This window comes from Dasypus novemcinctus, chromosome 10 (genome assembly GCF_030445035.2).
Source record: "Dasypus novemcinctus isolate mDasNov1 chromosome 10, mDasNov1.1.hap2, whole genome shotgun sequence".
Taxonomy (NCBI): Eukaryota; Metazoa; Chordata; class Mammalia; order Cingulata; family Dasypodidae; genus Dasypus; species Dasypus novemcinctus.
In genome coordinates this window covers 29,744,302-29,756,567 of record NC_080682.1, presented here as the reverse complement: position 1 = coordinate 29,756,567, position 12,266 = coordinate 29,744,302, and the positions used below count along the sequence as shown (strand labels likewise).

Genomic DNA, 12,266 nt, shown 5'->3' with positions numbered 1-12,266 from the left:
ATAATGGAAAAATCTTCACAGTAACCAATCTTGATCACACAATGTGATTGGAAGGGAAAACTATATAAAATATTATAATATATTACACAATGAACCTTGTAGGACTCAGACCATTGTCATATAGGTAAGAGAAAAGGCACATACATGTAGACATACACAAATTGCATCATATCAGCTACTTTTAGTCACTCCCAAGACTGAGACTGATTTCTCTTTACAGGAAATAGTTTTTTTGATATATGAGATATGAGAACTTCTTATCCAGTTGACTCCAATTATGTAAAGTCATATACTTCTATAACTGTTTACTCATGTTTCCCTATCTGAATCCTTTAGAAAAGACATCATTTGAAATGGAATATATCTGTAAACCACTATGTCATATTAATGTACATATAAAAATATTTGGAAAAGAATTCTAGGAATAAATTGTCAATGAAACTGTTATTTTTTGAATCCCAATGTGGACATGACTGTCCAAGTGCAAAACTAAATATACTTATGAATATTACAGAGTCCTTGGTTTTAATGATTCATCACTATACTTCCATGAGGCAGGAAAAAGCAAAGAAATTATTGTTAACTGGCATATGTGAATAAATTAATGCATCTGTAAATACATCCTCAGATATGCCAAAGCTAACAATATTTATTTGTATATTTTGTATATGATAATTTGTTAAATGCTGAAGAACAAGCTAACCCTTATTTCAGGACACATACAGCCTAAGTCTTTTTAGAGAGAGAGAGAATCATTATGTACATTTTGCTTTAATAAAAGAACCTCAGAAAATTAATCTTTGAGTCTTTTTAACATACAATTTAGATATGATGTCTCATCTCATTCTTTTGATTGCTACAAATGATTCATGCACAATAAAGGTAGTATTGAATGATTTCATAACATTATCTGGAAGAGTTCATTCCTTGTGTTTACATGAAAGAATAATTAATAAGTTCTGCAATTTTCATAAAAGGGACAAAATATTTCCCTTTATTTTATTACCATTATTTAATACCCATTATGACCAAAGTATTTCTGCTGCATTTGAAAAGCAAGTATCTATATCTATATTTCTAAACTACCTCAGAATATGCTATAGCTACAGCTTCATTTTTCTATGCAAACACATACACATACACACACACTCATTTGTTTATTAAGTCTTTGAACTTAGAGAGGGCACTGTATAGTTATTGGAAATTTATCTCTGGTGTTTTAATGTAGAATATACTCTACTTATTAAACAGATCAATTTTCTTCTTAATCAAAAATCAAAACCATGTCTAATCACAGATAAATGACTTTAACCATCAAAGCAAAAAGCTACATTAATTAAAGATTTCTCTACATTATTAAAATATTGCTTGCACTTCACTGAACTGCCCCAGTCTCTTCACTGAGGCATATATTTACTTTTATTAGTTCTAACCCAATATTTTCACAGAGCCTTTACTTTCATTAGTTATGTATGCTTTCCTGATTTTCTCTCAGGCTAACAGCTGCCATTATATGTGTTAGTAAATTTTATGAAACCCTATGTTGTAATATCGTAACATTTTACTCTCAGTTTGCTATTAGCTGAGAAAAAAGAATGCCCAATTTCATATTTTACACAGGCTACAGTGTGACACGTGCTCATGATATAGCCTGTGTATTAAAATCAAAATTATTTCCAAGAGTACCTAGTCTCCAAGATGGCCAAATAAGTAATAAAGGCCCTACAGTCTTTGAATGTTCAGAAGGGATGTGAGACTGAATGTGTATTCAGGGCTGCCTCCAGACAATGTGGAGCTATGCTAATCCAAACTGGCTTGGATGTGGAGAATATGTAACTCACCTGGAGGAAATAACCTATCTGATACTAAGATCTGAAGAACCTAACCAAAGGTCTGTTTACCATCACTGTTAGTCTTCCTAATCCTATATCCTCTGTATAAAAGGGTCTGGAAAAGGCTGTTCGGGGCTCGGTTTTTGTTAGGACAAAAGTCCGCCGAGCCCGGCCGGTCGAAATAAACCAACTTCCTTCTCAGTATTCTCTCGTGTCCTGGCCTTCGAAACCGCGCCTATCCGAATTTCTCCACTACATTTCTGGCGAGCCAGCCAGGAGGGCGCTGAGAAGGTCAGAGGCGGCAACAGTTGTTTGCCCCTACCGGACGTCTCCGGGGAGGCCGGGAGGGCCCGGGCGAAGCCCAGCCCTGGGCGCCCCTGGACACCCCATTTGAGTCCAGAAAGAGGTTGTGGTTTTCGCTGGAGCCCTTCCGGAGGAGCCGGGGACACCGGGAGGTTTGAGAGACCCTGAGAACGAAGCAAGGAGCTCCACACGTCGGATTGGTAAGACCCCCGGGGGCATAGTGCAGGGAAGGCCTAATTCTGAAATTAGGAGGGAGTCTGATCAACTCTCATAGAGGAGGCCCTAGTACTCCTGAGAATACAGGAGGAAGCCGTCTCCTCTTCAGGTCCGAGGAAAGGAAAGGGGGGTGGTTGTGTGCGTGTGCTTGTGGCGACTGAGTGAGACGCGGAAAATTGCTTCTGCGGCGCGAGTGCGGAGTCCCGATCCGCGGTTCCGTGGCGACCTCATACGATCAAGGGCGGTCTGGGGGGTCCCTGCAAAGGGACCCTCTTCCATATCGGGGGCTTATACCGATCCGCTAAGGTTAAGAGGCGCCTGAAAGTTCCCGCGAGGGACGCGGCCGGAGACGGACGAAGCGAAAGGCTTGAGTGACTGTTGTACACCGCCGGCACAGGGTGGAAATGGGAAACACACACAGTAAAACCCCGTTAGGATGTATGCTAGAAAACTTCCCCCGTGCATTCCAGGGAGAGATGTACGGCATAAGGTTTCAGCCAGGAAAGCTTAGGATGCTTTGTGAGTTAGAATGGCCAACTTTCGGCATGGGCTGGCCCCAGGAGGGCACTTTGGATCCCCGGATCATCCGTAAAGTCCACGAGGCAGTGACTGGAAATCCAGGGCATCCGGACCAATTCCCCTACATTGATGCTTGGGAAAACGCTGTGAGCCAAAACCCACCTTGGTTAAGGAAGTGCATGGCTAAGGAAGCTAGAATTTGCTTAATGCAGAAACCGAGGAGTGCCGTCCCAGGGACCAAACCAAACAATCACCGTGCAAAGGGCACAGAGAAAGTGCGTCCCAAGTCCAGTGCTAATCTGCCCGTTTTGGAAGGGCCAGATGAATTTGAATTTCCACCGCCTTATGCGATGACTCCTGCCCCGGCGGTACTAAGGAATGAAAATGAGCTAGTCTCCCTAAGCAGTGACCCACAGTCGTCATCCACACAGGGAAGTGCGATATCCTCACCATCCCCGCCGCTGCTTTTGTCACCATCAGAGAGGGCACCTATACTATCCCCGCAGTTGCCTTTATTGCCATCTGCACCTGAGAGCCCTACGCCATCCCCACAGCAGCTTTTACCGTCTCCGCAGCGGTCTTTGGCACCTTCGGCAAGAAAAAATGCAGACCAGCTGCTTTTACAGCCGGTTGCCTCTGGCAACGCCGCAGCAGCGCTGCGGGTCCGTCAGGGAGGAGACGCTAAGAGATTACAGCTGGAACCACAGGGAGCCCCGGGGGCAGAGGGAGCAGGGGAAAAGGCTGCTTTCCAGTTCCCGCTCCGTGAAACCCGGGCCCCAATCTTTTACGATGCAGATGGCCAGGTTCAGGGAGGAAGCCGGACATTTATCTATCAGCCCTTTACTACGACAGATCTCTTTAACTGGAAAAGCCACACCCCACCATTTTCGGAGAAGCCTCAGGCCATGGCAGACCTTTTCCAGTCTATCATACAGACCCACAGACCCACGTGGGCTGATTGTAAACAACTTATAATGACTTTATTGAACTTTGAGGAGAGAATGCGGGTCACACAGGGAGCGCTAGCCTGGCTTAGAGAGCACCCACCTGAGGGAACTTTGGACAGTGATCAATATGCCCGCATGCAGTTCCCAGAAGAGGACCCCCTGTGGGATCCAAATAGCGCTGTCGGGCTCAACCGACTAGAGACATTCCATAGGGCATTAGTTGAAGGATTCAAGGCAGGGAGCCGCAAGGCAGTGAATATGGCAAAGACCAGTCAAATTCTACAGGCTCTAGATGAGAGTCCTGCTCAATTCTATGAGAGACTATGTGAGGCGTTCCGTGTATACACGCCCTTTAACCCAGATGCTCCTGAGAGCCAAACAATGGTAAATGCAGCATTTGTTGCTCAGTCACAGGCTGACATTCGGAGAAAGCTGCAGAAATTAGATGGGTTTGCTGGAATGAATATCTCTCAGCTCATGGAAGTAGCTACTAAGGTTTATGTCAACCGTGATGAAGAAACAAAAAGGGAGGAAATTAGGAAGATGAGGAAAAAGGCAGATTTTCTGGCTGCAGCCATAGTGGAAAAGTCCATTCCTGTAACAAGGAAGGTAACTTGGCAAGCCCCAGCCCCAAGGAGAGGGAAAGGCCCACGTCTAGGGCGAAATCAGTGCGCATACTGCAAGGAGGATGGACATTGGAAGCGAGAGTGTCCTAGCTGGCCACTTGACCCAGCTGCCTCTGCAGCCAAAGCATTAGCCAGAAAGGCCAGTGGGGTATCACGACCCAAACGCTGCAACCGTAAAGGTTCAGAGAAGAAACCTGCAAATCAGATCATTGGGCTGGCAGGAATGGAGGACTCTGATAGAGATTATTAGGACAGACCGGGCTCCTATTCCCTTGGCCCCGAGGAGCCTATGGTCGGAGTTCAAATTGGGGGCCGCACCATACAGATGATGGTTGACACTGGGGCTCAACATTCTGTAATGACCAAGCCAGTTGGGCCTCTATCAAAAAGGCAAGCCAATATCATAGGGGCAACTGGCAAAAGTGCCCAACGGCCTTTCCTTCAAGCCAGGACCTGCAACATTGGGGGAAGGGAAGTCACTCACGAATTCCTCTATCTTCCGGAGTGCCCAGTCCCCCTCCTGGGTCGAGACCTGCTGTCAAAACTACAGGCTCAAATTACCTTTAGTGCCACAGGGCAATCCACACTGATCTTGGGGCCACAAGACCCTCCGAAGGTAGCGCTGACCCTTCCTCTGCAGGAGGAATGGAGACTGTTTTGCCTGAGTGAGACTGGCCAATCCATGGCCACACAGCTCCCCTTTGAAGATGTGCCTGAAGTATGGGCAGAGGGGAACCCGATGGGGATGGCACATGACATTCCTCCAGTTATTATTGAAATAAAGCCTACAGCCAGTCCAGTAAGCATAAGGCAGTATCCAGTTCCACGCGAAGCGCAAGAAAGGGTCCAGCTACATATTCAGAGATTGCTGAGTGAGGGCATATTGAAGCCATGCCAGTCTCCGTGGAACACCCCTCTCTTCCCAGTTAAAAAGCCAGATGGAGATTACCGCCCAGTCCAGGACTTACGAGCAGTTAATTTGGCAGTAGTAGCCCTTCATTCTGCAGTTTCAAATCCTTATACTCTGCTCAGCTTAATACCAGCATCGGCAATCTATTTCTCATGCCTAGATCTTAAGGATGCTTTCTTCTGCATTAGGGTAGCACCAAGGAGTCAGCCGATTTTTGCCTTTACATGGGAAAATCCAAATTCAGGTGAAAGGCAGCAGCTGACATGGACGCGATTGCCTCAGGGATTTAAAAATGCACCCACTATTTTTGGACAAGCCCTGGCCAGTGATCTCAAATCCTTTAAGGCAGAAAGCCATAACTGTTTTCTTCTCCAGTATGTAGATGACCTCATTCTCGGAAGTTCCACCTATCAGGACTGTGCTGGTGGAACCCATGCTCTTTTAAAACATCTACAGCAGAAGGGCTATCGGGTGTCTAAGAAAAAGGCCCAAATCTGCCTACCTCAGGTCAAATACCTAGGTTACAAAATAACACAGGGGCGCCGTGAATTAGGACTTGAGAGAAAGGAAGCGATCTGTAGTCTTCCTGAGCCCAATTCTCGCCGGAAGCTGCGAGAGTTCCTTGGGGCAGCTGGATTCTGCCGCAATTGGATCCCCAATTTTGGGGTTCTCACGCGCCCTTTATATGAAGCCACGAAGGGGGGAGATAGGGATCCCCTGCTCTGGGAAAGCCCACAGAAAAATGCTTTCACTGCTCTCAAACAAGCTCTAATGGAAGCACCGAGTCTCGGACTTCCGGACCTCAGTAAGCCGTTCTACCTCTATGTTCACAACCGCCAAAGCATAGCAGTAGGAGTACTCACTCAATACCTCGGTTCCTGGCAAAGACCTGTAGCGTATTTATCTAAACAACTGGACACTGTAGCCCAGGGATGGCCTTCATGTTTGCAAGCTGTAGCGGCTGCAGCCGTGCTTACAGTAGAAGCTATAAAATTGACTCTTGGGCAGCCTATTATTGTCCGGGTTCCACATGCAGTAGTCACAATCTTAGAAGCCAAAGGAACACATTGGCTTACTAACAGCCGCCTGGTTAAATATCAGACTCTATTATGTGAAAACCCATCCATCCAGCTGGAACTTGTAAAAACCCTAAATCCAGCCACCCTGCTACCCGTAGAGCCAGGGGTTCCAGCCCATAACTGCCTGGAAACATTGCAAGAAGTATATTCCAGCAGGCCAGACCTTCAAGACCAGCCATTGGCAAATCCTGACATGGAGTTTTTTACAGATGGGAGTAGCTTTATGCAGGGCAGCAATCGACGAGCAGGATATGCTGTAGTAACATCTGAGACCACAGTAGAGGCACAGCGGCTCCCAAATAACACATCAGCACAAAAAGCTGAACTCATTGCCCTCACCCGAGCCTTGCAACTTGCAGCCGGAGCCAAGGTTAACATCTACACAGACTCCAAATATGCCTTTCTTACCCTGCATGAGCATGGAGCCTTATATAAACAAAAGGGACTCATTAACTCGGGAGGCAAGAGCATTAAATACGGCACACAGATTCTGGAGCTACTAGATGCAGTTTGGGGGCCTGCCAAAGTAGCTGTAATGCACTGTAAGGGACACCAGACCAGCCACAGCCCCATTGCCCAGGGAAATTGGAGGGCAAACGCTGAAGCAAAAAGAGTGGCACGGGAGGGATCCCTATCTGAAAACCTGGCCGCTGCTCTCATTCCTCAACCCCTTAATTATCAGAACATCCAGCATACACTGCCTGTCCTTGCCCCGCAGCCTCTGAGTCACCGAGAGCCACAATATACTCAAGCTGAGAGAGAGTGGATACTCTCTGAGGGTGGGACACAAGGGGAAAATGGATGGTGGACATTGCCTGATCACAGAATAGTTGTGCCACAAATATTAGCAGCAGCCGTAGTTCAAGACTACCATGAGAATACACACTTGGGAAAAACTCATCTTAAGGAAGTGTTAGAAAGATTCTTTTACATCCCAAGACTAGTCACTATCACCCATGCTGTATGCCAACGATGTGTGACATGTGCAAAGAATAACCCTCGCCAGGGGCCCACAACAGCCCCAGGGGTCCAGAGAATTGGTAGTATGCCCCTCGAAGATCTAGTAGTTGATTTCACTGAAATGCCATGATCTGGAGGCTATAAATATCTCCTAGTTCTTGTTTGCACGTTTTCTGGCTGGGTGGAAGCCTTCCCCACTCGAACAGAAAAAGCTGAAGAAGTAGCCAAGGTTCTTCTTAGGGAAATTATTCCTCGCTATGGGCTACCGCTCTCAATTGGCTCTGACAATGGACCAGCCTTTGTCTCTGAAATCACTCAAAAGATTGCAAAGGCACTGCGCATCCAATGGAAACTGCACACCGCTTACCATCCTCAGAGCTCAGGAAAGGTAGAGCGAATGAATCGTACAATAAAGACTTATATTGCCAAGATTTGCCAAGAAACTGGGCTAACATGGGTGCAAGTACTTCCAAGTGCTCTCCTCCAAATTCGAGCCAGCCCAAGCCGAAAACTAAGCCTAACTCCTTATGAAATCCTCTTTGGGAGGCCTCCTCCCTTAATCAGAAATATAGAGGGGGATCTTAGAGAAAGAGGGAACTTATCAATAGCTCAGCAGATGATAAGCTTAGGAAAAACCCTACATAACCTGCATCACTGGGTCCAAGAAAGGGCCCCCATTAGCTTAAGCAGCTCTGTACACCCGTACAAGCCAGGAGATGCAGTCTGGGTCAAGGACTGGAAGTCAGCTCCACTAACTCCTCGATGGCGAGGGCCCTATCTTGTCATTTTATCCACCCCCACTGCAGTTAAGGTGGCTGAAATCATCCCGTGGATTCACCATAGCCGAGTCAAGCGAGCTGCCTCAGAGTCCTGGACCTGTGTTCCAGATACCCACAGCCCAACCAAACTCATCTTGCGAAAAAGGGGAACGCCGAGCCCTGCTCCAGTCACACCCCGGAAGCTGACTGGTCTACGCATGGCTGAAGATTGAGGAGGGAACACCGAGCCCTGCTCCAGTCACACCCCGGAAGCTGACTGGTCTAAGCACGGCCGAAGATTGAGGAGGGAACACCGAGCTCTGCTCCAATCACACCCGGAAGCTGATTGGTCTACGCACAGCCGAAGATTAGGAATCCGGTTTAATCTGTTGCAATGCCCCTTTGCCTGTTTTTCCTACTTCTAGCCCTAAACCTCCCCTGGTCCCAGGTCGACACCACAGAATGTGAGCCATGTATTCAAAAGGTGCGTACAGGGGCCCATGTCAACACCACATTAATATATCATAGTCATTACACCTGCAAGGGCCAGGTAACCACCTGTCAGTTTCAGGGAACCTCCTATAGTGTCTGTAATGCATCTGGCCAAATAACCTGCTATGATCCTAGACCCCCAACAGTCTCCCGTAAATGGGAAATAAGAGTGCTTAATCGAAATGGGAAGTTGCTTTCCTCCACCCCAGTCATGAGCCAGAATGAACAAGTGTCCCTCCTATTTGACGCATGTCAGATTATAGACTCTGGGACACCATGGAACACAGTTTGTGGAGGGCTCGGCTGGGAGCGGAAGTATACTCATAGCAATAAGTACATGTGCACCCTAATAGATGGTGTAGTAAAAAGGCAAACAGCTGCCCATCTCATGGCTCTATATACATACCAGCCAGTCCAGAGGGACTCAGACAATAGTGATGCCGAAGTTTAATAACTTAAACTCGGCCTCAAAGGGGGGAATATGATATAGCCTGTGTATTAAAATCAAAATTATTTCCAAGAGTACCTAGTCTCCAAGATGGCCAAATAAGTAATAAAGGCCCTACAGTCTTTGAATGTTCAGAAGGGATGTGAGACTGAATGTGTATTCAGGGCTGCCTCCAGACAATGTGGAGCTATGCTAATCCAAACTGGCTTGGATGTGGAGAATATGTAACTCACCTGGAGGAAATAACCTATCTGATACTAAGATCTGAAGAACCTAACCAAAGGTCTGTTTACCATCACTGTTAGTCTTCCTAATCCTATATCCTCTGTATAAAAGGGTCTGGAAAAGGCTGTTCGGGGCTCGGTTTTTGTTAGGACAAGAGTCCGCCGAGCCCGGCCGGTCGAAATAAACCAACTTCCTTCTCAGTATTCTCTCGTGTCCTGGCCTTCGAAACCGCGCCTATCCGAATTTCTCCACTACACTCACACAGTTCAAGCACTGCTCAGATGCCTCCTCTCTTCTTACCTCCATGTGGCCATACTCTGAATAACTGATGTGCCTAAATGACTTTCTAATAAAGTGATTCTGTATTCAATACAAACAAATAAGATTATAATTCATGTCCCAAATTTCAATGTTCCTAGTCATCATTTAGTTTCTGCCATTTGATGGTACTCTGATATATTCCCAATCATTTCACTCATTGAATGCATGAGAATATTTGTCATGGAAATAGCTTTCTCTGTGCGACCCTCAAGAGAGCATTTTTCACGTCTTTGTTCCTCAGACTATAGATGAGTGGATTCAGCATTGGAATGACAATTGTATAGAACACAGATGCCACCTGTGCCTGGGTCAGGGAGGATGTGTTGTCAGGCTGTAAATATGTGAAAATCAGGGACCCATAGAAGACTGTTACACCCAGGAGGTGGGACGCACAGGTGGAGAAGGCTTTCTGCCTGCCCACTGCAGACTGGATCCTTAGGATGGCTGAGATGATGGCAAAATAAGTGACTGTGATGATAAGAAGAGAACTAAGCAATGTGAAACCAGCTAAGACAAAGATCACCATCTCGGTGCTGAATGCATCTATACAGGACAGGGCTAAGAGAGCTGTGGTGTCACAGAAAAAATGATTGATACTGGAATCACAGAACACCAAACTGCTTATCACGCAGATGGATGTTAGAGAATTTGTGAAGCCTATCACGTATGGCATTACTCCCAGCCAGTTGCAAACTTTCTGGGACATGACTACTGAATAGAGTAAGGGATTGCAGATTGCTACATAGCGGTCATAGGCCATTGAACCCAGAAGAAAACATTCACTGCACAACAAACCAACAAAAAAGTACATTTGGACAAAGCAGCCAACAAAAGAGATGGTTTTCTGGTTGGACTGGAAATTGACCAGTGTGTTGGGTGTCACAGTAGAGGAATAAAATATATCAATGAATGCTAAATTGCTAAGGAAAAAGTACATAGGTGTATGAAGCTGAGAGTCGATTCTAATTAACGTTATTAATCCGAGGTTGCCCAGAACAGTGAATAGGTAAATGAAGAGGAACAGTAAGAAAAGGCTAACTTGTAGATTAGGGTAATCTTCAAATCCAGAGAGGATGAAGAATGTCACCTCAGTGAAATTGGATCTAGCCATTTATTTCAATTCAGCCCTTTAATTTACCTGTTGAATAGCAAAAACACAAATCAGAGAAGAATTCAAGTCTAAAGGCCTAGCAATCAGAATTCATGTAAACTCGAATAATGAGAGTAACCGAGCATAATTATTTAATAGTTTAAAGTTAGTTGATAAGTTATACATGATTTTCACTTTTTGAACAGATTGTCAGGCACTAATAAAAATTTTGGAGTTCACATTTGTAGGAAATTTGTTGTACTTTTAAATAATTATTTATCTGAAATTATTTAAAGAGATTTCTACTGAGACATATTATACATTTCCCATAACTTTTATTGGGCCTAAAATAATACCCATCTAGCCTCTTAGAAAATATAAAGCTCTTTTGGGAAAGGAAGCTCCATAATCTGTGAATTTAATGATGCCTTGTGTGGGAATATTATTTTCTGAACACCTAATTGCTACTTTCAGTGATATTTTAGAACCAGAACAATATTTAAATTAACACAGCTAAAAGTTCCTAAGACTCAATAAACCTTATTAGATTTTTAAAAAAATAATAAAAGTAGAAATAGCCTGCTTGTTTGACAAGTTTTTCTATATGCCTTTTCTCTCTCTTAGTAAGCTATAACCAAATAAGAAACAATCCATGATTATTTCAAACTCTTTGTGTTTGTGTGATTAAAATAGTAAAGACACATATTTACCTAGGATATCAGATAACAACCAGTTCCCTTCCAAATAGTGATTTTCAAGACTAAGATTAAAAGCTTAAAAACAATAAGATAAATATTACATGTTATGTTCGAATATGAAATGATTGAATTGCAATATAACATTATCTCTCATTATAGAGAACTTATTTCCTAGTAAGATTGACATAAACATTTGATAAATAAATACAATTGAAACCAGTATGTGCACTTAAGTAAAGTTTGTTTTAGACCTGAAACACTCTGCTCGAGTAATCCAAAGGGACTTGATGTTATATTTATACATTTAGTTTCCCCATGTTCACAAGCAGTGTTATTTATCCTTATTTAGCAAGCATTTATCAAATGAAGGCATTTTGTTTTGCCTGTCATAAAAGGCACTTTTCTTAACACTTACTGGAAGATGCAGACAAGTTAAAAGAAATAAGTTTCTCAATGTAGGAAAAGCATACACAAACACAAACACGCAGTTTTGGAAAGAATAGGATGATGAAATTAGTTTTACCTGATATGCACTTGTCCAAAGAAAATCTCTTTCTTTTCTAGATGTCTTCTTATTATTTTCATGCTCAGGATCAAACAGTGAGAAAAGAAAATTTGCAACTCTACCAAATTCACCATTAACTTTTTGCATTTAATTATATTTGCCTCATCTGCAAATCTTGTTAATTGTCAATATAATGACCTGGATCTGCTATACTTGTGGCTAGAGATGCTGCTGCTGTTGTTGATGTTTAGCTATTTCTTATTTCTTATACACTGGACCAACATCAATATGATGCTGTTGATGAAAATTCAGTTTTTTGATGACAGTACTGGGGATT

General features: G+C 44.1%; 1 protein-coding gene and 1 long non-coding RNA gene across 2 annotated transcripts; one reads left to right on the top strand and one right to left on the bottom strand.

Annotated features, from left to right (window-relative positions):
• Positions 1-1,665: 1,665 nt before the first annotated feature.
• Positions 1,666-9,518, top strand: LOC139439805 (uncharacterized). Its single transcript, XR_011649907.1, has 2 exons — positions 1,666-2,335; positions 8,199-9,518. It is a non-coding gene; the product is annotated as an uncharacterized lncRNA (long non-coding RNA).
• Positions 9,519-9,814: 296 nt separating this feature from the next.
• Positions 9,815-10,747, bottom strand: LOC101437901 (olfactory receptor 8I2). Its single transcript, XM_004466630.2, has one exon. It carries the CDS (start codon positions 10,745-10,747, stop codon positions 9,815-9,817), a length of 933 nt encoding a protein of 310 aa, XP_004466687.2.
• Between the last annotated feature and the right edge of the window lie 1,519 nt (positions 10,748-12,266).

Excerpts from the sequence above, each read along its gene's own strand:
- LOC101437901 (XM_004466630.2), bottom strand. The coding sequence starts at position 10,747 with ATGGCTAGATCCAATTTCACTGAGGTGACATTCTTCATCCTCTCTGGA.